At 36.7% G+C, this 27,328-nt stretch overlaps 1 protein-coding gene across 7 annotated transcripts in view; it reads right to left on the reverse strand.

Moving 5' to 3' along the window:
• Nucleotides 1-26,311, reverse strand: part of LOC135466825 (serine/threonine-protein phosphatase 2A 56 kDa regulatory subunit gamma isoform-like) — a 31,211-nt gene extending 4,900 nt beyond the window's left edge. Inside the window, exons 1-14 of one of the 7 annotated variants that reach the window (XM_064744540.1) lie at nucleotides 26,221-26,311; nucleotides 25,976-26,044; nucleotides 23,225-23,387; nucleotides 9,788-9,987; nucleotides 8,832-8,942; nucleotides 8,530-8,622; nucleotides 7,906-8,036; nucleotides 5,958-6,017; nucleotides 5,329-5,491; nucleotides 4,928-4,978; nucleotides 4,397-4,516; nucleotides 3,501-3,625; nucleotides 1,405-1,506; nucleotides 856-961 (exon numbers count right to left, since the gene is read on the reverse strand). In XM_064744540.1, coding sequence (XP_064600610.1) covers nucleotides 856-961; nucleotides 1,405-1,506; nucleotides 3,501-3,625; nucleotides 4,397-4,516; nucleotides 4,928-4,978; nucleotides 5,329-5,491; nucleotides 5,958-6,017; nucleotides 7,906-8,036; nucleotides 8,530-8,622; nucleotides 8,832-8,942; nucleotides 9,788-9,987; nucleotides 23,225-23,387; nucleotides 25,976-26,044; nucleotides 26,221-26,247 — 1,521 coding nt within the window. In that variant the 5' untranslated portion in view covers nucleotides 26,248-26,311. Of the gene's footprint in view, nucleotides 1-855; nucleotides 962-1,404; nucleotides 1,507-2,984; nucleotides 3,110-3,500; nucleotides 3,626-4,396; nucleotides 4,517-4,927; nucleotides 4,979-5,328; nucleotides 5,492-5,957; nucleotides 6,039-7,905; nucleotides 8,037-8,529; nucleotides 8,623-8,831; nucleotides 8,943-9,787; nucleotides 9,988-23,224; nucleotides 23,388-25,966; nucleotides 26,045-26,220 lie in introns of all 7 variants that reach the window. The other 6 variants (XM_064744536.1, XM_064744538.1, XM_064744539.1 and 3 more) reach the window with 6 other exon arrangements.
• Between the last annotated feature and the right edge of the window lie 1,017 nt (nucleotides 26,312-27,328).

Genomic DNA, 27,328 nt, shown 5'->3' on the forward strand with positions numbered 1-27,328 from the left:
ATGCCATACCATAACACATGTACAACTAGCTCTGAATCTTCAGATACTTTAGCCCTAATGGTGAGAGCTACCACAACATCTACCACAACATCAAACAGGCCTATGATGGAACAATTTTTATTCCACATAATTTTAAGCTTACAAAACATTATTTAATGAAAACCCATTAGTAGGAATTTTCTCTGTATGACACACATGTGTACGCAAGCCTACAAAGTCCTACCCTAAACTTTTGATCGGGGCCAACTGTCTGGCACAGGAGAAAACTGCCATGTAAATAACATTATAAACTATTCAATTATGTGAATAGCTGGAAGATTTGCTAGTATGTCCTGCACCAAGATAAAAATTATTTCCAGTCTTCACACACTATCAACATCATATACTGGGTTCCCACCAATTAAAGAAAATGTTTTTCATGGAATTCTAAGGACATAATAATCTACGTTTCTCCACACTTTAAAGGACCATTCAACTTAATTATAAACCTTCATTAATGGATGTTTTTTGGCAGCTATCTATAGGTCTATTTAGAACATTTGGCAAAATATTTAAAACTGAAAAATGAAACGCTTTTAAGAACTATTTAATAAACGATTTTTCAAGGACTTTCAAACCTGTTCACAAATTCAACTGTGCTTTAAGGGTTTCAAAGACCACCTGGACCATAGTTACAAAGTGATGTCCCTGATGGAGTCAAAATTCCAAACAAGTTTTCATGAAATAAGGCCCTAAGATTAATTCAAAATTGCATTGTAATCTAAAAGTGTACAGCGTAAGAACTTGAGTGTTAAAGGACATCATCACTGTCCTCATCATCACAGGCCTGTTACACAACAGCTAGTCTTGACTCACTGGATAGGGATTGATTACCATATCTCCTTGAACCTGAGGGTTGCCCAGGGCCAAATTCTGTATCCTCGTCCAGGCATCTTCTCTCTGTTTTAACCTCTCCTTTTCCCTGGTCAAAAAAGTAGATGATGTGTTAAACAGCAAAACACAACTACAACTTCTTATGTCTTTCTGAAGGTGTTACAATATTTGAGACTGAGATTCTATCTCCACCTTCCATCTCATATAACATTGACTGAATTTAGGCATTTGTTATCTGATGACAGATGAGTTTGGATATCACTTCAGAAAATCAAAATAATTTGTAAAAAAGTTAAGATGTTGCTGAACATAATAATAAATTACTCTATTTGCTAAAAAAAATTGCCTCAACCAAACTTTAAACATAAACTTACATCTATCCACCTGGATATGATTTCACCCTTAAAACACCTTTCTAAGATCACAAGAACTCTCAGAATCAGGCCAATTCATTAACTTGGTCATGCATGAAATTTGAGGTCGAGTACAGTACTACATTTAAGGAAATCAGATGATCACACTTCATCTTACTTTTGCTTTTCTGCCTTGTACTGCTGTGTGCAGTCATCAAACAGTTTCTGATTCATCTCCATAAACAGCTTTAAGGCATTGTATATGAGCCCATGGATAGTCCTGAAACCCAACGCAGTTTTGAATCATGGATTTAACACTACTATCACACAGGTAACATATCAACACAACAGAAGATGTGATCAACACTACTCAATATTTATGGCCTGAAATCATGTAGGTTTGAGTCAATACTCAAGAGTTTTGTGGGAGAAATATGCACAATTCAGGTTCTGAAGAATGTCTGTTACAAAAATGTGCTCTTTGTGTAGTGGTTTTGACCATTTGTGCTACTATGTCATTTCAACTAACACAATCAGCTCTACAAGTTTCAAAATGAAGAACGATCTGTTCCTTTATAGCTTGCAATCAATTTAATATGAGTTCACTAAAGTTCTCCCTCAGGCCATCTGCTTATTTTCAACTCTTTCCAGGATTATGATTGCTTACAATGGACATTATTGGCAAAATACAAACAATACATTGTTAGGCAAAAACTACTGGGAGGGCTGCATGCAACTGAACAGCTTTGCAATGTGATTTAAAACAGGCTGAATGGCCAAATCATGTGCACCCATATGCAATAGATTAGATTTAACTTGTGTATTATTCCACAGATGTGAGGATAGTGCCACCGGCATGAAAGTTACACACACGCACAAAATAAATAATTTTATAATAGTACAGAAAAATTAAGAGCAGAAACAATCGTGTATGAAAGAAACTTTTAACCTATACTCATTGCGATCTTAAGTTGTAAAACAGAAAAATAGCAAGTTGTTCTATTAAACATTCTAATAAACTGGGCAAATATTCAGGCTTTATACTGTAAAAGATTCAGGCAAGTGCAGCAAAGTGATATACACATACAGAGACCCACCACATCTAGCCATGCAAGCCACTTTCCAGAGAGTTCACTTACATATTATTGCAATATGTATACACCCACTTTTCCAGCATGAAGAGACTGTGCCGACATAGGGATGACCCTGCCACAGTTTTAAAATGGTATGGGGTTTGGGGTGAAGACAGAAACTAATCTCTTCATTTCCTGTACACCTTGACGACCAATCGACAAAATTAAAATGCCCATACACCATGTCCTGTCAATGCAGCATTGAGGTATACACACATGTTTTCCCTACAGCTTTTTCCCTTCATAACCCCACTCCCTTCCATAACCATAGCTAAAATTCAACATTTTAGTCTTGTATATGCATCTTTGCCCCAAATTGGACATTAAATATTCTGGTATCAAAGCACAGTTTACATGTTTGATTTTCACATGTGTTTAATACGTGATCTTTATGGTGTTTACACTATACAAGGTTGTACAAATGAAGAGTTTAGATACTGAAATATAGAGCTAGAGGGCTACACATGGCTACTGGGTGCAGATACTTCTGATCTGGTCACTACACAATACTGGGGAGGTGACTTCAGGAGTGGTTATCTACAGACATGAGCAGCTCTACCGTATTACTGAGAGATAGCTGCACCGGCCCTACAACCACATGGGGGCATCAGTTAAGGAGGCTTACTTGTTCCAATGTTCTTTGCTCTTATACAAAGCTGGAAATATGACAGGCAGAAGTACGGTGGCATTTTCACTGATCAAACTCAAGATGTACTCATTATTCCAATAATATAGTGCCCTCTCTGCGACCTGATCAAAGGAAAACAATATAAAACAAGAGGCATAGTAATAAGAGTGAAACAAAGGTGGCACAAAAACATTGTCAGCATGTCAACATTGGTCAGTACCACTCACCTGTCAACGGTGAGCACAAGTGCAAGACAGTGAGGAGAGGGGTTTTCCAACAAGTACATGTATCAACACAGTGAAGTGATAACAGTGTTGATGCGTCAACAGCAGCAAACTGGCCAGAGAGCACATCAGACCACGATCAGAACCACTGATTTTAATAGGATCAAACGATCTATTAAAATGCACAAGACACCTGGAGCTCTCAGTGCAAGATGACATGATCTCTGGCCAGTGCAGGGTATTAAGTGGGAGAGAAACATAACACACGAGTTGATAGTGCCGGTCTTACTTGTTCCAGTGCTGCTTTGTTTTATACAGAGCTGGGAACATGATTGGGAGTATGACAGTTACATTTTCACTGATCAGACTAAGGATGTATTCATTGTTCCAGTAGTACAGGGCCCGCTCTGCCACCTGTAAACAGCAGTTATTTATTAATTCAGTTATGTGTTATCATCATACTCAAAGATGTTTCACACATGTGATGACTGTCAGGTTTACAGTTGGAAACTACATCACTTCATCACAAGCCTGTAGAATAGGCGCTTGAGATTTATGAGAACACCCCATTGATGAAAGTGGTATGACCCCAAGTAAACTTGATATAATACAACATGAATAAAATGGGTCTTGCTACTTTTCCAAAGGGGTGTTTTCAAAAATCTCCAGCACCCACATGTACATGTTATACATGTTCCTGACAGGACCCCTGACATAAAGCTGCACACCATTTCAGCAAATATGTCGCTAACTTTACCGTCGTTATGTAATAAATTGGAAGACAATCTCTTTGTGGATTAATGGTTTACTGATGCAATACTCAAGAATTTTCCACTTACATCTGTGTGATGTGTCAATTTAATGGGGAGGGGAGGAAACTGGAGTGAATGGAGCAAATTACCAAACTTTGCCACATTACTCACACACTTTCCAACACGCCACAAAGACTTACAAGCGATATTTGAGGAAACCATTTGGTCATGAGATAAAAAGAAATAAATCCCAAGACACTAAGCTGAACACTTACGATCACCGAGCATCTTCAAGGATAAGCATTCCTCAGTGTTTATATTATCATGTAACTCAATCTCACAACATGTATCTGTCAGATTACAGTTTTACACATTCTTTGAAATATTAAAGAAATCTTGAAGTTCACATTAAATACACAACAAAGGCACCTACCTGGAAATGTGGACTTGATACACACTTGGCTAGCTGTTTGAACAATGGGCACATCACCTTCAGGAACTCAGCTGGCTCTATCACATCTAAAATTTCTTCTAACTCATTTAAAAACATAACCTGGAAGAATCAAGAATATGTAAAAAGGCTTTTAAAGTAATGGAGATATGCTACAGGCAAGATTAATAAAATCTGACTCTTGCATCTTGCTCGTAAATAAGAAGTTCTGTCTACAATAAATAGTGAATAGCGAGCAACAATGAAGTTAAACACCAGAGCATTTAAGTGAGTGAGGTACTGCACAATAGAGAAAACTTGTACTTACTTAGGTCTACATTGAGGGTCTACTTAGGTCTACGTTATTGTCACTGAGGGTCTTAGGTTTGTTTTCACTTCATATACTTCCACTTTTTTTCACTTTGACAATTGAAGAAATGGTTTAAATTAAGCCAGATTAGATTAAATTTACCTATCAAGCTAGACCACCTTGACAAGGCTGAACATTAATTTTAAATACAGAAAACAACTAACCTCTTTGGGACTATGAACCTTTGGCCAGAACTTTAACAAACCCATTATCACCTGTAACAGAATACCATACAAACTGTCATTCATTTCTTCCACCAATTTGATGCAAACCACCACACAACACCCATGCATTCTGTTATGATATCTGAATTTCTACTTGTCCCCCAATGTCATTTAATACTTAAATTGTACAAACAAGCTTACAAAAATAACCAGCTTTTAATACTTCTCCTCAAACATCCAAATCATGCCTTCTACAATTATTTATTTATTTATTTAGTGATAGCCCAACAGACACATGGCCCAACAACATGGTGCATACAAGATCATATGAAGTCAAAAAAGATAAGTAAGTAATTTCTGTCAAAAGACAGACTTGAGTGACAACTGTCTGCAGTACTTACCGGTTCTGTGAGGCTGGGATCTTTCTCTAGAAACTGTACCACGCAGTAAGCCAGCTGAGGGTGGTACACACTGAGGGACTTTACTTTGTGTAAAGGCAATAAAACTTTTAGTAGAAATACTTTATGTTCTTCTTTCAGAGGAAGGGCAAACCCGTTGATTATACTACAGTGAAATAGAAAAAAGTATATTATTATGTGCATTTAGTCTAAAACAAGAAATACAAAACAGTGAATAACAATAAACAGCAGTTTCTGAACCTTGACATACGCCGTCATGGCAGAATAAAAAACAGACAATACCACCAGCCCTGTGATGATTGACATAAGCGTCATCATAATTTAGATTTTACATCAAGTGTTCATTTTAAATTTTAGAATAGTAATGCCAACAAGTTTACCGATGGATGGACAGACGGACAGATGTAACGCCTTCTCATAACACAACCAGTAAAAGAGATGTATTAAAATTCTGTGAATTTAAGTTTCGTGTACAAGAGGAGAGGATTTTGGAAATGCTGTGTAACATAAATGCATTTTTTAAGAAAACAACATTGAGTGTAAGTTAATGAAAGGTGCCAATTTCATGTGGAGTTTCTTTCTGACAGAAACATGAAAATTGCTGCACATACCTTCCCAGGATCTCAAGTAGTTCAGCTATTCCATTATGATGTTCTGTCTCATAGACAAACCTAGGGTGACAGAACAGAATACTACTCGCATTAATGACAGAGTTGCTCAAAAACCAAATCACGCTGCCAAAAACATATTATTATTAGGAAATCATCTTTAGGTGATTTCAAGACATCTACTGATCTGAGGTGGTCAAGTAATGATCACCTTAGTAACATTAACTAACCATTAACAGTTAAAACACATTGCATACTCAATCTGTTTAGTGTTTAGAGTACCATAACCAGAGAGTGTAGATTCACATTTAATACTAAGACATAATAAACCTGTTACTATGACCAATTCATGATCCTTGTTCCAATGTTAAAAGAAAACAGAAAGTTTTTACTTTCATATGAACAATTAAATACAGCTGAAAAACTTTTCTCCTGGAAAACTTTGCTTATCTCTTCACTTCAACAGCTGCTTTTCTCAATTTGTGGACATCACCACAAAATCAATTCAGTTTCGCATAAAGAATGCCTTGACAACTGGGTGACTCCCCTTTGTGATGTACCCTGTGACCAACAGCACTGGTTAAGTGCAAGTCAACAGCTTTAACATGGAAAGAATGATGATCAGTCAGAACCCTAGCCAAGATTTGTGAAAGGCATGGGGGATGAGTGTCCTAGCCATAACAAAAGTATGCCCGCGGTCCCCTCTGGTCGCCAAGAACTTGTCAAAGCTGGAGATGGCTATGTTGCCTTTCAAGATCAGTTTAGATCTAGTTTGAGTCCTAATTTAAATATATGCTAATCTGCAGATACCGCATAAGAATCGCATTATATTTATTTCTTAACAGGAAAGAACTGTTTTAAAGCACTCCTTAGCAGACAGTCTATTAACTTAAGAACTAAACAATAAGAAATTATTTTATTTATGTTTATTTCATATATCTTTTTGATTTATTTTATTTTTTGTGATTTCCACTACATCAAATAGAACTAGCACCATGGACATGAATGTTATTTGTTCAGGAAATGTGACTAATAGTATTGGGTATTAAAGGCATTTGAAATAAAAGGTTTCTGTGACTGATATCACTTAAGTCAATCAAAAAAAAAAAAAAACTTCATTTTCTTGAGTAGTTTTGACTGGTCTGCTTGAGGAGAACTTTGCATAATGATTTTCTTATCCTATAAGACTGACTCATGAGTATGAGGTCGCACTTTGTCGTCGTCGTTGCTTAGACAGTTGTGTACGTCCGGTTCGTAAAAAAAAACATCAAATAGACTTGTTCTGTGCGGTTAGTCTTTCATGGGTGGACTGAAGATTCCTCTGCCGCCACCCTGAACTGGGCATGTTGTTAGCAATTGTCTAACTTTTACATTTAATATTTGTGCAAACTTGTCCATGTGAGCTTGTCGATCCACTGTTGCACATTATATATGCGCGGTTAGCTGTATGTTAGAATCTCGGAAACCTTCTTACAGGGTAAGAGTTATGAGGCTAACAAAAGTTTCCGATTTTATAGTTACTCTTCGATAACTGGAGGTAAAAAAGTCCTGCAATCGGAAGCATTGATCAGTGAATACGATAAGACAAGCCAATGAAAGTATTTACAGTATTGTTTTGCAGAGAGGACAGCAAATCGAATAAAGTGTTTTCTTAGAGGCAGGGCGCACTGCACTGTGGCTTCACAGGGGCATAATGGACCTCCCGATAGGCATGGCTCTGCGCCACGAGATAAACTACTAACTAGGGGTCTGTCAGTGACAAATTTTTTTTCATTCTTATTCTTCAGTTTTAGATGTCAAGTGTACAATGCCGTAAATGGAGAAAACCATGTCAAAAGGGAAGTGACCCCAAAGTGTTAAGACTACATCTCGGAAATCTTGTCTTCTCTGCAGGGTCCTACGCATTTCTCACATAACAAGCAAACCAATCCTGACTTTTGTAAATTCTTACCTATAAAAGATGTTATTTATTTGCTTCCTGATGTAAGCTCTCAGTCCTAGAAACTTTCCATATATTCTATGTAGAATTGTTTTTAAGAAGTCCCTTTCACGGGGGTCTTCACTGTCAAATAGGTCCAGGAGCTGAAACAACAAGATTTATGTAGATATCAATAACGCTACTAAAACAATATACTCTTAAAAAGTACTTAAAAAATTTAAAAAAAGAAATAGCACGATTTATGTATATATACACAGTGCCACTAAAAGAACATATAAAACTTAAAAAGTACGTTCACACTTAGCTTTTTTTGATTAAACCAAAATATAAATATGTTACAAAATCTTATACACAGAGCACTGATATTGTGTTGCCTCTGAGGTTTCATTTATTTTTTTGTTTGGTGTTCTACATCACACTCAATATTTCTCTTATACGACAGCGGCCAGCATTATGGTGGGAACAAACCTGGCCTGAGAGAAACCCATGACAATCCGTGGGTTGCTGGCTGACATTCCCTCGTACAACTACAAAGCAAACTAGCACAAATTTCTAAAATTATTCATTGGTGAGAGGCTCCATGTTGATTGTGCTATGCTAATCGCTAGACCAAGAGAAACGAAAATAACTCATTACCTGTAAGACAAATCTTGTATCTATGTATCTTTTAGCTGTGTTCGCTTGGAAATCTGGTGATTCCAAAAAGCGTAGAAAAAATTCATAGACCAACTGAAAAAGATAAAAATACATAAATACATACACTTGCATAACTACGTTTTCATAAATGTTTACCAGAGCACAAAACTAGTGATCATTACAACCTCAGTAAGTTAGAAGGTAATTTTAGCTGATGTTTAATGCCATGCTCCAAAATTGTTTAGTACGCCTCAGAAGAATCATATTAATAACAAGAAATGGGCTTAATCAGAAGAACCCACCTGGAGATGTGGCCACGCAGCCTCTAAAGTCGGTTCATCTTCCTCAGGGTCAAATTCTGCTCCACTAGGGTTTGAGGACGGAGGCAGAGTGCGGAACAGATTAACAGCAAACTGGGGAGTAAAAGAGGCAGATTATATGTTTGCATTTCAACCCATAAAGAACATTTACTCACTTGCTGCATGTGCTAGCTCTATATGCCTGGGTCACAGAGTACAAACATTACTGAGCAGGCTGAAAAATTATAAAAAAGTATTTCTCCAATATGCCCAAACATCCAATACATCTGTGGTCGAATTTGTTGAGAATTTTGGGTAATTCTGAGAGATGCAATTCATGTCGCAGAAGGAGAACAACTTTCATCATTCCAAAAAAGCCAAACAATAAACACAGCAGCATGCATTTGCTTAACTGAACAGGGAACAACCTGAAAAGATTACCATGATCATACATCTTTAAAATCAACTGTTTAATACATGTACAAGTTTCTTAAGCATAACTTTAATGGTATTAAGAATGAACTATTATGGTTTAATGCCATGTTGACAATACTTCTGTCATATCATGAAGATCAGAACATTATGAAATCACTTATTTACTTGTTCTTGAACCTCGTACCCAAGAATTTTTCACTTATATCAGCTTTTTTCAGGTGGAGTAAAATAAATTGCCTGGGGTAAACCACTGAACTTCGGCAAGTTATTGACAAACTTCACACCATGTGACATATGGATATGCACACCATATTGGTGGAGAACAAGTTAGGCTGGGTAAATGACCAAACAACTACTTATGCTCAACACAAATATTCACAGCAAGCATCTACAAATTCCTTAACTAAGGCAGGGATTGAACCTGCACTGCCTAGCTATTCAAAAGCAAGTACCTACACCTAAACCACTCGGCCATGGCCAGCTCCCAAGTTACTTTCAAGTAAGATTAAACAAAGGTCACCTACCATATGTATGGCCTCTGGATAGATAGCGTCGGTGATAACGCTGCGGTTCTGTGTGACGTACTCAACCATCTCGTTCAGTGCCGTCCTCTTCACCTCCTTCCATTTGAGATCACTGAGAGGGTCTTGAACAAAGTCAAACATCACACAGCACTGTCGGATCTTCTGTATGAACAGTTCCTCCCGCTCTGCCGGCGTCGCATCTGATAATACAAACAGGATTTTATATAACACTGAACTTGTGTGAACTGAATTTATCTGTTACAGCCTCATAACAATCATTAATGTCTTTGTTCATTTAGGGAAAGGTAAGCCTTTTCTCACTTGAAATTTTCTCAAATTTCTTTATGTACAGTCACAAGGTCACCTTTAAAATTTGGGAACAGAACCTTATATTTTTTTCTTGATATGGCCCTGATTGTACGTACACCTTTTTGACCTATTCTAAAAAATAGAAGCACTAAGCATTTTCACAAATGTTCACAAACATGTACTTTTCATATAAGTACCTAATTCCTCACCCTTTTCGCATATGAAACAGCGACTTTCAGTGCAATTTAAGCAACTTTTGCATTGGTTTCTGAAGACAAAACTACACTGCCTTCCAAAAAAAAAGTACAATTTTATCAGTCTGCACTGAACAAAGAGTTAAGAATATACTTCAATAAATATCTTGCAAACAAGCAAAAATGTTGAAGAATTACAGTACATGCACTCCATGTATGCAGAAAATGCACATCTTTGAGTTAAAGCTTCACACACTTCTCACACAAATGTTTTATATGCATTTCCATATTTTCACTGACACTTATCTCCAAGTATGAACATCATTAGACTTACATAACATGTAAGTCTTTTTTTCTCTCCAAGCAACTACCCTAATTCCTCAACCAACTGGCCAAATTCTGGGCCTCTCAGAATGTATAGTTTTATCAGTTTCCACAGAATAATGCTCTCAGAATAACCATCCAAACATTTAGATTAGCTATGAATAGTAAAATCTGACCAACACTGGTTTTAACTCATGTGTATAGTTTAACATCTGTAATTGTATTCTTTGTACAGTGTACCGGTATGTATGTGTACATATATGCCATTACTATCCATCAATGGCCATCATACTAGTACATTGTTAGGGTTGGATTGTGAGACTGATATCAAGATAATGGCAGAGATAATGATACATGTACCTCAAAATAAACAAATCTGACTAGTACTTTGAACCTAATATTTCTATTTTGGAATCAACACTGAACAGATTGTAATGACGTGACTGAAACATCTGCTGGTACAGAGTACATGAACATGAATTATCTGGAGATCAACAATACTTATATCAGTATCTACAGAGCCAGGTACTATTAAATGAGTATAGCACCACAATCACCCTTACTGAAAACTACAATTTACACAAGTTTACACAAGACCTTGAATGTTTCTTATATTAAATCCCATACTCGCAACTACACATACAATCTGTGCCAGGATCATGTTCCTGTATGCTGGCTTCTGTGACATTAACAGGTTGACATGACAGACACGTACTTTTGCAGGGACATACATATGTGCAGATTGTTACATATAACAGCTGAACAAAAACTGTTACTATTATGGAAGATCATGTATGTTTAATTAATAACTAACAGTAATCACAAAGACTCTAAATTTTCATTGAAATATTATCTATACTGTAATTAAAAACACCAAGGCCAACATATATTGAATTGATTGATTTACTGGAAAGGATGACAAGTTAAAAGTGACATGTAGTTTTGGACAGAACAAATCAGACAGTCATTATTAGTTAGATTAGTCTCCATGGAAACTGATAAGCTGCTAAGCTGGTGACCAAGACCAAGTAACACTGTCCACAATGTCCATACTGGTTACATGTGCCTTCAGGTCTGACACTTCATCACAAACGCACCAACACAAATACACATGCCAAAGAGCTGCACATGCATATTCACCTGTCAGTCCACTAAAGCATACATCCAACAAACGGGGGATTTTATACTACAACTTTAATGAGGATACTGGCTAAACACTTCCCTTGTGACAATGTGACTTTGTACAGTCACCCAAATGTACAGAGTGTATGCGTATACGTTCCTGCTCCACACTATACGGGTATATGTAAAAAAAAACATTTAACTCTTAGGCCAAGGACCTTAACTAACTTTCATATGAACTCTGAAGTAGGTTTAGTGAAGCATAGCACATTTAACAAACCTGCTGACCTGACAGAGCTAAACCCAGACCTACATGAAGTTAAACTCAAACACTAAAATCCTCCACCCCTAGACTTCACCCCTTCAAGCTAAATGTAGACATTACCGTATGCCATGATACAGTATGTATGCCAACTAAACATAACATGTAGATTATTCTGCTCTTAATAATACTTCTATTATTAAAGACATCTACAGCACTAAGCCTACAAGGCATGTGATCGTGGGTATGAGGGGAACACTAAGCCTATACAAAATCGTGTTAGCCTCACCGGAGCATAACCTACTGTTCTAGCAGCTATTGATATGTCACAGATATGTGAATACCAGAGATATTCTATCCTCTGAGACAAATCATTTCCAGCATACCTATTATACCAGCTTCTCAAAAATATCATGTACATGTGAATGTGTGACATTATTTTCACTGGTCATTTTTGTGAGGACTTCGAACAAATAATACATTTAAAATCCATACACCACAAAGACAGATGCTGTACATATACTTGTATCTTCCCACCCGCGTTGTTTATGCAGATGGACTTGTCGATGAAGCAATGCTATATACATGTGCATAAAGATAACATTACTAACAGTTGCCTTAACCCAAGTTACATGTAAATTTCCTTATTTCTAGGACAAGAACCGTGTTAACCTACATAGTTGTACAGTAATGAGAGTTTCATAGCCCTATTCCATCCAATGCCTATAGTCAGTGTTTGGTAGCCATGGGAATGCAGGGTCTGGTCGCACTGACGTACCAATGACGACAACAAGGAAATTGACAGCAGAAATAGATGACACATTTCAAGTGGACCAGACCGTCTTCACACATACCCAAGTCTATAAATATCAAACAGGCTGACTTGAGCATTTTCTTTCCTTTTTTCCTCAGAAGTTTTAATACCAGCACAGCATGAAAACAGCTAATCGCTAGGAGATGAAAGCACGACACCACTGAGAGAAGCGGATTGAAATAATCAGCACAGATCAATATATGTGGACCTGTTGATTGGTCTGTCTTACACACCTACTGGGAGAACTTCATCCTTACAACATAACAGAAGTTGAGCCATCATTACATACATGTTCGTCGAATGAAATTTCTTTCTTTGTTTTTTTTTGGGGGGTGGGGGGTGGGTCTCATTTATAATCAATTAATAACATAATCACTATCTTTTTCAAAATGAAATTCCCTAGCGTCTAGTATCACTACCCTATTTTCTGTGTTAAGGTTGGGTTAGCCCCAACATAGAAATTCTTAATAACGTCACTGGTTCTTTTTGTTTACATGTAGTTATGAATACATAGAACCATGTTACCACACAGAATACATAAAATGTATGCACAGCTTATCCCATACATCTAAATGTCAAAAAGTAACAATGTGACAATGGTGATGACGACTCCGGTGTCCCACAAACACATGTTCATCTACATACAATTTTGATCTTCATTCTTGCGATATCACTGGTCAAGAACTGACAACTCTACCAGATATCCATACGTACGTGTACAGTGTATATGTGTGCTGTAGAGCAGTGTCACATGTATGTGTAGTTGAACATATATAAAACCCCTTACTATATATCTTTCCCCATCTCCCGAAGAGTGTCAGCTATAAGTTATACAGTATATGCACCCACAACTGGTACATGTATCCAAAAATTACAGTACCCATAATAAAGTCATAAACATACAACCCCACACTTAAAAGTAAGAAAATACAGATTAGCCAGGATTTGACTGACTTCCATACTCAGATGAAGTACTGCTAACTTTCAGATAAATTCATCACCAGCTGTCATCATAACAGTGATTTGGCAATATTTAAGTCAAGCCACTTTAGTTCAGTCAGTATTAGTACCTGTTTGACCTACTGGCAAAATGCAAAGACAACAAAATGCCATGAGTGAGTACTTCATATGGCTTGACCTAGACATACCTAACACTGACAAAAGTTTAGGCCAAATCTGCAAGGCATTCACATACGAGCACTTAAATTGTAAGACAGTATAAGCAGGGGCAGAATATACACGGCACATATTCATTTATTTATTTATTTAACAGCCTAGTGTTTTACACTGTACTCAAAATATTTTGCTTGTACAACGGCAGTGAGCATTAATGATTATGGTGGGAGAAAATCGGATGAAGTCTGGGGGAAACCCACACCCAACTTCAAGTTGCTGTGCAAGGCACATAAAAACAACAGTAGTTTTAGAGTTTTCAAGCGGTAAAACTTACATGCATGTAAATCACGTTAGTCTCAGATGCCCTTGTTTAATACATAGATATGTAGCTATTTTGTGTTCCCCTTTTGCAAATCTGCAGTTAGAGTAATGCCAATTTAACAAAAAGGTTGATAACATGTAACATATTTTTGATTTCAATCAAAACATCACGCATGTAATAACATGTTCATGTTTTTGTTTACCAATTTCTTGCCATTCGCCTAACTGCACCATGTTAATTGGACAGATTATACTTGAGTGTGTTGGATAGAACCAGCCACCGAAGCCTATAAACACTATGTCTGGGACATTTTACTGGGGTACTACTACAAAATCTTCAACCTTTTTGACCTCTAAGGCACTTTTCTTAGTGGAATTTATGCATACAATTATAATGAAAATCATGAAAAGATGCAAGCTTCACAAAACTGTGCATATTATTTCTCTACACTCAATGGGTCCTCAAAATACTGGTCACAACTGTGGTTGAAAAGGTTAATGAATTAAGGTACTGGTCCGCCATAAAACAGTGCATAGTATGTAGGCATCAATATGATGAAACTCCTCATATAATAGCCCTAGCAAATCAGAACACCGCCGCCAATCATCAGAAATAGAAACCTGATAAAACAGTCAATCAGCCAAGGAAAACAAAAAAATGGTTTGAGAAAGCAAGCTTTTGCAGGCCAAGATTCAATATCCCTTGGATGATTAGAAGCCCTTTTTTTGAGCTTTCTGTAGTAAAAATATTAAATCCATTTTGTAATGACTAATAAGTCTGCTGATGTGAGCATAATCATCACTTATCATCTAATGATCTATTAAAGGTTATGCATAAACTTGCTAATCACTGGTAGTCTTCTTATTACCAATTAGGACAGCTACATTATGTACAACTACACTGAATATAGAGTATCTACTTATAAGTACATGTGACCCTGCAACAAACTAATGGTTTCATAAGGTCATTCACTTTGGAAACATCAGACCAGGAAGTACCCACTTGAACATTCAACCCAAAACTTCACTGGCATTACAGCTTAACATACATGAACATGTAGAAGAAATACAGGCAAACTATACTGTAAGTACCATATGATCTCAATACTAAATACATGTACTTCATCCAGGTTTCTGAACAATTGCCAGATGGCCCTATAATATGCAAGAAACATGCAAGTGACACCATAACTACTCGACAACAATTAATCTGCAAATGTGATAAAGCGTCAAGCTTACAAGTTTAGTAAAAATAAAACACATACCTAACCACCTGAATGAGGTTACCACAAAATGTACAAATATGTCATCATTGACTAAATTGAATATACTCTCTGTACTATGGATGCTTAAATGTTTTGAAGGGATGATTATGAAATGTAATTTTTTCCTCCAGACGCAATACTTCATGACCTGTACATGCCTCTAAAAAGACACTTTTTGGTGAATTTAAGGCAAAAAATAAAATTTTTTTAACCACCTACACAACAGTGTGTTGACAAAAAAAGTTGAAGACTTGTACTTGGCCATAAGAAACAAGTGATCACTCGCATTCACAGTCTTTACCAAAAGTCAAATTTAAGGGAAGTAATCGTCTACTGTCTACAATATACATGTAAGATATTTGTATGTCAGTATATGAAAAAGTTTGATTTATTTATGTAATGCTCCCAGAACATGTCAGGATTAGATTTATATTCCATCTCTACTATGTTCTACTATATACTCATTTCACAACAGTATAAAAGTTTACAGGACTAAGTTGGAAAAACCGGGCCCATGAAAACCGTAAAACACTTTCAAATAGGTACAAATTAAGGCAAAGATGTAATTAAACCAGATAAAAAAAAACATATTTGCCCTTAAAGCTTATCCCATACAGTGTAGTTTTGGAGGCAAATCTAAGTCCTATCATATTACTTTTTGTGCTAAAACCTTTTTCCAGTAGAATTTCACCCTACCTTTCAAGTACACCTCACAAGAACTCAAGGTCAACAACCTAGATGATTCTATCACATCTGTTTTAACAGAAAATCCAGGCGTACTATTAATTTTGGGAGACTTCAATGTCAAATGCATCAAATAGGACGACTTCCACATCAAGAGTGAACTAAAAAAAGAGTTTGTATGACCTGATTACCGGGAACAACCTCTTTCAACTTATTGATGAACCCGCAAGGTTAACCAACGAAAGTGGTTACATATTAGACCTAATTATTACAGTATTGGATATATAGATGACTATGGTGTGGCAGCACCACTTGCCAATCTTGACCACTGCACTATCTATTCTACATTACAAATCACACGATATGACACACCCAAGACCTGTAAAAGGCATGTTTGGGACTACAAATGCGCAGACTTAGTTGGTTTATGTCATCTCCTATCTGTTACGCCATGGGATGTAATTGATGAAATCTTTGCTGACATTATTGACAACGTTTACGTTTGGAATAAATTATTCCTGTCATGTTGTAACGAATGTATACCAAACAAAACTGTCACAATTCGCCCTCGTGACAAACCCTGAATGACGAGTGATGTTTGTTTTAAACTACGGATCAGAAACAGATGCTTTAAAAAATTCAAACGTACCAAAAGAGAGGAAGACAATTCCGTTTCTACATTTCTAGACATGAAGCCAATACTGCTAAATGTAATGCAATACTGCGTTACTCCGCAAACTTTAAACTTAAATTATCTGACCTTCAACTAGATAAAAAAAACGTACTTGTCAGTGATGAAATATTTATTAGGCCCAAAAGAAAAGCCCCCATTACCTCCTCTTAATCTTAATGGTGAAAACGTGTCAAACAACAATGACAAAGCCTATGAATTCTGCAGTTTCTTTGCCTCTCATTCAATTCCACCGCAAACAGTACCACATTTACCCCCTCTTACATAACTACCAATTCACAACTTCTTTGCACACAAACCTGTGAGAAGGAGGTGACTGACTTACTGACAAACCTACACGTAAGTACAAGAAAATCATCTGGTTGTGATGGTATAAGTAACTTCATGCTCAAACATAGCGCTGAAAGTATTGTTCCATCTCTAACTGAACTATTTCTTTTTTCTTTACAGTCTGGGGTATTCCCAACTTCATGGAAACTCTCTCAGTTAGTCCAGTATTTAAGAAAGGGGAAAGACATGACATTTCAAACTATCGACCAGTATCTCTACAACCTTCGCTTTCTAAGGTACTAGAGAAAGTTGTATATAAACACCTATATGAATATTGTATCAGTAACGGTCTTCTAATACCAAATAACTCTGGATTCAAACAAGGGGACTCTACAATATATCAGTTATTGAAGATACATAAAATATATCAAAACCTTGACAACGGAAATGACATGTGTCTGGTCTTTCCTGATGTGAGTAAAGCATTTAATGAAGTTTGGCATAAAGGTCTTCCGTTTAAGTTGGAACAATTTAGTATTGGAGATCCATTACTTTCTTGGCTGAATGACTATCTGACTGATAGAAAAATCAAGGTCTGTATTAATGGTACTGAATCAGATGCCAAACCTATTTCCTGTGGGCTACCTCAGGGTTCTGCACTGGGTCCATTACTTTACTTAATATTTGTAAATGATGTCTTTACAAACATTGACAGTGATATTAACATTTTTGCTAACGACACGTCACTATTGGAAGAGATCAATAATTTGAGTGACTCAGAGGCTAAACTAAATCGAGATCTTGATTGTTTGTCACAATGGGCAAGTCAATGGGTTGTTAACTTTAACGCTCTTAAAACTGTTTACTTGCTTATGTCTTTAAAATGTATCCCCTGTAACTTGTATTTAGACGGAATTAATGCAAAGAGCGTTCGGTCCCACAAACACCTTGGCATTATTCTGCAATATTAATGGTAAGTGGAACAAACACATTCGAGCTGTAGTAAAGAATTCAAACATGACATTAAGCACTTTCCACAGAGCAAAGAAAACTCTCACTAGAAATGTCTCGTCACTCTCATCACTCTCTTCCACAGCTTAGCAGACGTCATACAATAGTTTATTAAATGAACTTAAATGGGAATTTTTACATAATCGACATCGATGCCATGTGTTCTACTCTTCCATAAAACTGTGAATGGACATTCTTATCTAAAAAGGATATCAGACGGCAGAAATAACACTGATACAAACACATACAACCTTCGAAACAGGGACAATGTTCGATTTTTTAAACTCGCATTCAATTATTTTCCTCCTCTTTCTTCCCCAAGACTGTCATAGATTGGAACATTTTACCATCTCATATCCGCAATGCCTCAGTTGGAATAATAAAGCAATTTCTGTTTTTCAAGAAAAATAAAGAACTCACTCAACTGTACAACATGTTTGATTCCTACCACTCTGTTATTCAATACCGAATGAGAATGGGACTTAGCGCTCTGAATGCCGATCTTTTTAAGTACAATTTAAGCAATGTTGCATGCCCAAATTGTAATCATTTATGCGAAAATGTGCTTCATTATTTCTTTGAATGCCCTAAATATGCCACACAAAGAAATTATATGCTCGAACAAATTACATCAACAATATCTCCAGGCGTACACCACACAATATTTATTCCTTCATGTTCAAACTATATTTGTAATGATAATGATCCAATGAATTAAAACCTGATGAAAACAAAATTGTTTTAAAAACTGTGCAATAATTTATTGCAGAATTGAAGAGATTTTAAATCAATGGGTAGCACTGAAATTTCTTCTTATATTTAATGATAGTGATAAATATTATTTCAGTAAGTAGTCATTATGTCCTTGCACGATAGCCTCATTTTATTACATATGATATGATTCATTCTTTTGTAGTGTAAATACTTTTGTTGTTGCATATATTACATACGTATGTGTATAGTCTATTCGGTCTATCATCTATCTGTATCATTTTTTTAAATTTATGTTTGTAACCAACTCCTTGTTTTGTCCTGAACATATGTTATATGGGGAATCCTCGTTAAATAAATACAGCATTACATTATATTACATCAACAGAACTCTCAGTATTAGGCACACTGAAAAACTTACTCATAGAAAAAATTCTAGGTTACACACAATAATTTCAGATCATGTAACACACATACTTTTGGGGCATGTACATAAAATTATATGTGGAAATCATCATTAAAACTGATACAGTAATAATCCTCAGTTTTTATACCTTTCCAGCTTCACAAACAAGTTGCCAGCCAAAGGCACCACATAAAATACAGAGATAAAATAAACACTAGAGTATTAATTCTTCAGCTAAATGGAAGTTAGCAATAACCGTAAGACAATTTGTGGTGAAGCAAGCTCATGACAAGTGGACTAGCCACAGTTCAAACATGCCCAAATCACCATGGAAATAAGGCAATTCAATTCCCCACAGCTGAAGGTATTGATCACAGCATAGGGACAGCATCACTTGGTTAACTACCATCGAGTGGAGCAAATGTTGATGTGATAACTTACAAGGTCAGGCCTGCAGGACTCAATTATCAGAGCAACTTAACATTTACAAAATCAATGTATATGATCAACTGCCAAAACCTAAAATCACCATTTCACATGAAGCGGACCATCTAGGAAATATGTACCAAGGGATATGCACATGTATATGAAGCTCTTATATTATGTTTGAATGAAAAAAGAAAGAATAACGATAATAATTGTAATCAAGAGACAACAGACTAAGAAGGTTATAGTTACACATTACATTGATTTATATCAGTAAAAATATGACTGAGTTATTGAAAAGGAAAATTATCAAAAATGAATGCCAAAATGAATAATTTTATCTGATATTTGCCCCTTTGAATCTTTGGAAAAAATTCTTATGGAGGAAACAGTGAGACCCCATATATGTGCCCAAGTACAAATGTTACACTGACACCATTTACACTGCACTATGACACAACATAATAGTTTTCACTATTCACTGACTAGTCAAGACTTAGCTGGTGTCTAAAATAACAGTAAAATGCCTAATACATGTAGTCAACACCTTTCTATTTAGAGGCATCACACAAAAATTAAAATAAATATATATGATATTTTATTAAACAAACTGAGGTGTGAATACACCTGTATAGGCCACAAATAGTACGTTTGAAATGTACAGTGAAATCAATCACTAGGTGTATGTACACAGGATTTCTGACTACTATGCCGTGAACAGCACCTGGCCCACAGCATGTACATTAATGATACAGTTGAACAAAATCACAGTTAGTTAGTCCAATAGAAAGTTACCCACTCACTGACAAATAGGGTGAGCAAACCAATATGTACATGTATTGAAAAACCGCTTAAGAAAAACTAATAAACATCTACAATGTGCATGTATATGTAAAGCAGCTGAGAAATTTTGAGGTAGTTACATGTACTTCACCTGAGAGTGGTTTTACATGCTGAAATGTCTCCATGGCTGATAACTGAATGCACATGTAGCTATCCAATCCCACCTGGTGAATGTACATGGCAAAGCAAGATGAAGACTTGTTAGGACTAATACATGTACATGCCACAGCTCCCCCCACCCCTTTTCCCACCACAGCAACCACACGTGTGCCTTCCCTGAACACAGAAACTTGGCAAAACTGACAGGTGTTCTGACAAGACTAATTATTACCTAGCAGATCCTACATAACTATCACTTACAGCTGTAGTTATAGGTAGCCACTACAAACAACCCACTTCACCTTGTACATGTATGTACAGATACATGTATGTACAGATACAGGTTTAACATGTCTTCTAGGAGTTTTGCAGCACTAAACAGGAGAATCCGCCATTCTGGCCACCAAGCTTACCAAAGCATAAATCTACCCCTAATTTGGTATTTATATGAATACTGGATACATACATGTAGCTCAGTTGCAATAATGACAAATTATATACAAACATAATGATAAATGACATAAAATTTTGTGCAAAAAATGTGCATTTTTATGCTCAAACTTGCATTTTTCCGGTAGCACATCATCCTACCTTCCAAACAAACGTCAAAATACCTTTATAAGGTCAACAGAACTCTTATAAACAGGAATCATGAATAATTTAATCATGGACGAAATTTAAGGTCATTTACATTAATGTGCGTAAGAAAACATAAACTTCAGTAACTCATAGAAGTATAACACCCAAGCATTTCGTTTTAAATCACTATAATGACTACATAATGCATCATAAGAAATCCTTTCATAAATCAATCCTACATGGTAAAAAAGCTGCTGTACTCAATCATCCAGCTGTTTACGAGCAGACCACAAAACACAAACATGTCATTTAAACCTACAACTGAAAAATACCTGACAAGCTTTATTCATAAATAGCCAAGTGTTAATTTGTCTCACACAGCCGTAACCAAAAAGTTGTGGAAAAGCTGCAATAGGACAGACAGAACACAATTGTGCCAACCAACAATCTCCACCAGTTACACGAGCGGCACATAAAAAAGCTGAACACAAAGCACCTTGCTTAACACCTTTGGAAACCAGTACATGTGCAGATTGGTGCTAATGTCCTTGTAACATGTGTAATGGAAAAATATTGCACCCTGATAATCTAAAGACGTTCAAAATGTGATGGAAAATACATGGACATATTGCTATTAAACTAAATTAAGTTCTAACTCTAATTCAGGCAAATTTTGATGTATATGATTTCTTCACTGTCTTAAGAACAAAGCTGTTTCATATTATTACATACATGTATACCATGACATGTACATGTCTGTGTATCCAACCCCATAATAATTCATGCTACTAGTAAATGCAATACATTTACTTGTACATGTGATTCTGTCCACCAATGATGCATCCTGACAAGAATTTATTTTTTTATTTGAATGGTCTTTTACGCTGTACTCAAGAATATTTCACCTATACGATGCAAGCCAGCATTATGGTGGGAGGAAACCTGGCAGAGTCCGGAGGAAAACCCACGAATAATCCACAGATTGCTTGCAGACCTTCCCAAGTACTGCCAGAGAGGAAGCCAGAATAACCTGGACTTGAACTCACAGCGACAGCATTGTTGAGAGACTCCTGGATCATTGCGCTGTGTTGGCATGCTAACCACTTCTGCCAGGGTCAAGTGAATTACATTTGTCAAAGGCTTTGCCATCTTGTGGACAATTTTCATCTTACTTCGTGGTGTAAATGAGGGGCAATTCCATGATCTCTCCCTCTGACATTTTACATGTGGTCTTTCAGTCTTTCGTCATGACTGACGTTTTTGATCTATCAGGGCACATCATCTAAAACATCAAACGCTGATTTCGTGTAATTTATTTCTTGACAAATTATTGATATTTGAAGAGGTCAGTCCTGCAGACCTTCATCAGGCCAGGCTTTTGGGTACTATAGACCTATGTACTCTAGCTATTATGCTTGAGCACCTTGGGCCTTCAGTGCTCCAAATCGGTATCTGACATAGATACTAAAAACACAAATTTTGATGAAATGCACGAACGTGATTCAATGGTGGTGTAGTGGATAAACAAGAATTCAGTGAGAGTGCAGATTGCTTTGCTTGGTGCTTTAACTATTTATTACCATTAACATATTCTGTAAAAAGATTCGAATATTCCACTGGCAATTGAAAAGACTTTCCTTTATTTCACTTTTTTGTATGTCTGAGGGGGAATTTTCACCGAGGAAAGGGTCCATTTATAAGACGCAAAACGGATCTAACGGAAACCCTGCACCTAACACACTAACCACCTCAGCCAGAGAACCTCCCCTACCCTCCAATTTAAATTAACCTCCCTCAGATGAATGAATGTAATTAGTGACCCATTTGTCAAAGAACATATCAGAGAATCTCCTCACTATCTCCTCACAAGAGCCTGAACTAATGATCACAATCGCATGCTGCTTAGAAAACCACGTGATTTACAGTGTGTTGGCAGGAAATGAGGCTGAATTCCCCCAACACGCCCTCCACTCCACTAAGAGCAACTTACCTTTCAAAAGGGGCAATTTTTGAAGCTCTCTGTTCTTGGAGACATTGAACCTAGAGGAGTTCTGACGTTTATCTTTCTTCACATGGGGAGGACCAGTGTATTTTATCTTTGTCAGGGTGGTTGGGGGTGGATGATTCTCCGTATTTGGTTTCCTCTTTGCACTCTGAAAATGATCAATCATAATAACAACACATGCTTTAGAATGACAAAATCTGAGTCATTAACTCACATACACAGAAAAACTACAACGAAAAAAAAGGGGATATAAAAAAACCCTTACCTTTAAAAAAACATGATATCTCAGTGGCATTGTAACTGTAAGGAGATCGACACAATCAGAATCTGCACACAAGAGTAAATAACTCCACTGGGCATAAGAACTAAATTAGAGGATGTTGACAAGCCTGTTGTGTCCAAGTTCTACATAGCCACCTTCTGGACTCCTGTCTTGACAACCGAGCTGCAGATTTCTCTATGCAATCAACCCAAGTTAATATAGTACATGTAATTACAAATGTATTGATAACTGTGCAGTATTTAGTCCATGGCCAATGTCATTTTACACATATAAATCCAAAGCTTGATCAATAGGGGATTAGTGCCTGTAATTAACAACACTCAGATTATTGCAGCAGTTCATCCGATACTCAATAGCCTATGCCAATGATGGGAATACACAATTGATGTGCATATATAAATATATACCTAATACATGCTCACGTTTGGCTCACTTAGGCATCTAATTACAGGTACCTGTAAGCTGAACCTCAACGTAAAGGTTTATTTGTCTCTTGTCTATGACTTGAAGTCTTCAATTTCACTTAAACATCACAGGGCAGGTAATCTATTGTAAATACATGTATGCGAAGAAGGGAATGTTTTAATGGTGTCTCTCAGCACCCACCCACTGATCTCAAGCTACATGTAACTGACGTAAATAATTTAAAGTTGCGCTTTCATCTTTGCATAACCTGTGCTTTGTATTTGTACGATACAGGCCTTGTCTGCTCCCTACAAAGTCTGCAGACATGTGGTATATGCAGTCGCGAGTATTGAGTATACACTACTAACCTAATAATTCTACCCCATACTTCCCTAGTTTTATATGTACACAGATTTAGGTCCTCCTATACCATGACAACATTATTCTGTAGGCCATACACTGACATACTGAACAATCTTATATAATTAATCATACTAATGCATGTATTACTCATGGGAATGCACTTATTATTTATCATAATTCAAATTGGGTGAATCATAAAATGATTATCAATGTGGCCAGACACAAACATTTTATGTACTAGAGAATATTACCACACAGTACTAGGATATTAGGGGATCTGGACAGGTTATTTTATAATTTTTGTGAACTTCACCTATGCCCCTACCCGAGAACATCTTAGTCTTGTCAAAGCAGGTTTTTGAACTGTATGAAAAGTTATTACTTGGAGGTCACATCAGCCGAGCATTTAAAGTAATGCCTTAATTTGTACTTATTTACTAGTATTTATTTATTTATTTGTTTGGTGTTTTACGCCATACTCAAGAACATTTCACTTATACAGCCGCAGCCAGCGTTATGGTGGGAGGAAACTGGGCAGAGCCCAGGGGAAACCCATGACAATCTGTAGATTTCTGGTAGACTTTCCCACAACCTTGCAACGTCACAGAAGAAAACAATGCGTTCTACTGTCATTTGGACCTTATGTGTAGCTCATCCTCGAGTCTCCCTTTGCGCACCCCATCCAACAAAAATAAAATTTGCAAACTAGTCACAATCTTGTCAATGACATGTCAATCTGTCCATTTCATTTGATGTTCTTAATATGACATGCCTTATCTCCTCTCTCTTTAGAACACCACCAGCAGTGCTACTGTCACTGCAGTGCGACTACAATAAGAGCTCAAAGTAGTGTTGCCTCCCTTTTGGCACTGCAAACGAGGAATGGTTATAACAGTGAAGTTGTTCGAAATAATCAACCATTAATTTCGGAAATAAGAAAACAGAGTGGACTAACAGACAACCGAGACACTTTATGGCACCAGCAACTGTTTCCCTTGCCAGTATTTTTGACTTGCAATCGTCTGGTCGTATCACAAGGACTGTGTTTGTCATCTACAATATGAAGCATCACCCTTAGCAATGATACAACTAATACTTGTCACTTAGCTCAAAACTACAGCTTCTCCAAACAATAAGACGATATGGCTCGGCAATCCATCTGGCCCTTTTCTTGTGTGAACAAACAAACAACGTAACAGAAGCCACAGAGTAAGTTGGTGCCAATTTTGTTTCAAAACCAGAGTTTTCAAGCTAGCTTGCACTCTCTTCCCTAAAGGAACATTTAGTCACTTATGCTGTACGTTCACAGTCAGTTCTAATGATGTGAATGATAACCAGTAAACAATATGTACCATATGCATCAGAGCTACAGTGACTATACAGATACAGAGTGTGTTAGTAGTGTAAACACTGTATCAGTGTCACAAAATTGTTCACGTAACCCAACTGGGTTTTATTCTCATTAATGCTCACATATTATGACAGATCCACTCTTGGCATTTGTCAGTGCCAAAGTATATACCCTTGGCAAATGGGTCATAACTATGACGGGAGAAATATTTGCACACCGCTTTCATAGATTTGATCAACATTGACAAGGAGTCCGCCATATTGGAAACCATGTCAATATGGCCGACACCTTGATATTTTGGCGCCCGGAATATAATGATTATTACCTTGCTTACCTCATTCTCTGTGTTATCAGGAGTTTCCTTTCCTGTTGGTTTAGCGTTTGTGGCTGTTTTAGCAGGGGTCTACAATAAAATTAGTCAGATCACACATTCATACAGCTTCAAAAATGATGGTAGCTGGCATGTTGCACAAGCCAGTGTATAGTTAGCGAATTCAGCGAAGAATGCGCTCTTTTGGGCAGAAAACGAAAAATCGAGTAATTTCTGATGGTATACCGAGTAATCATCTCATTACTTACCTTCTCTTTCTTAGTTTTATTAGGCATTTCGCCTGTAATTTGTCCCCGACACAACCAGTTTTAGCCTTAGTCTGCCTATTTACCAGTCACAACTTCGACACTAAACAAGCTATCTCATTGGTCAATAGTGGTCACGTGTAGCCAAGGACTTGCTATAGTCACATGACTCCAAACACATGCTCGATCCAGTCAGTAAATGGAAGTTACATGTCCTTACGCGAAGTACTCAAAGATAAGCTGACTGATTCCATTAGAAATCTAAGACGATTATGAAAATTAAACATGTTTATATTTTTCTAGTATGCTATTTGAATCCGGTGAATTGTGTCGTATTTAAGGAAGCTGTTGTGCATGCATTAAAGGCATTGTACGATATGTGTGAAGACATTTTACAAGCCCATATACGCCTATGTAGGCCCTAGGCTATATACATGTAGAATTTGAAGTTGTGATATTTATTTCGTCAAATATTTAAAAGAAACTTTATTCCATAAACTATTTCCAAAGCTTTAAAAACGATCTATATAGATTTTAAAAAGATTTTTAAAGCTTTGAAACGAATTTTAAACCTATCCTATGATTTTTTGAAGCTTTAAGAATTATTTTCAAAGTTTCAAAAATTGCCTTCAAAGCTTTAAACATTATTTTCAGACCTTTAAAAATGGTATCTATTTCCAACCAGCTTAACAGAACTCTCATACCCCAAACGCAGTGTGGTTTTTTCATGGCTGGCCAGGTTTCAACGAGTGCAACAGTTCCATCCTCCTCACAAGGCCGGTTTGAACAACTGCAATTTTTGGACTCACTTTGATACTCTTCATAGTGTGGTTTTTAATGGCTGGCCAGGTTTCAACAAATGACAAATTCCATCCTCGCACGTGCAGGTTTGAACAACTAATTTTTGGACACACCTTCATATTCCTCACAGTGGAAACACTAAGCACATTATGGTCGAGTATGCCAATTGCTGAAAGTAAATGCCTGTAGATCCTCCTAGGGTTTCCGTTATATAGGCCTATGTTTCCCGCGTTATTAGGCATACATATAGGCTTTATTCTGTATCTTGTAAGATATTCCTTACGCATATCTGTCTTTTACTTGAAATTCA

The sequence above is a fragment of the Liolophura sinensis genome, chromosome 6 (genome assembly GCF_032854445.1).
Source record: "Liolophura sinensis isolate JHLJ2023 chromosome 6, CUHK_Ljap_v2, whole genome shotgun sequence".
Taxonomy (NCBI): domain Eukaryota; kingdom Metazoa; phylum Mollusca; class Polyplacophora; order Chitonida; family Chitonidae; genus Liolophura; species Liolophura sinensis.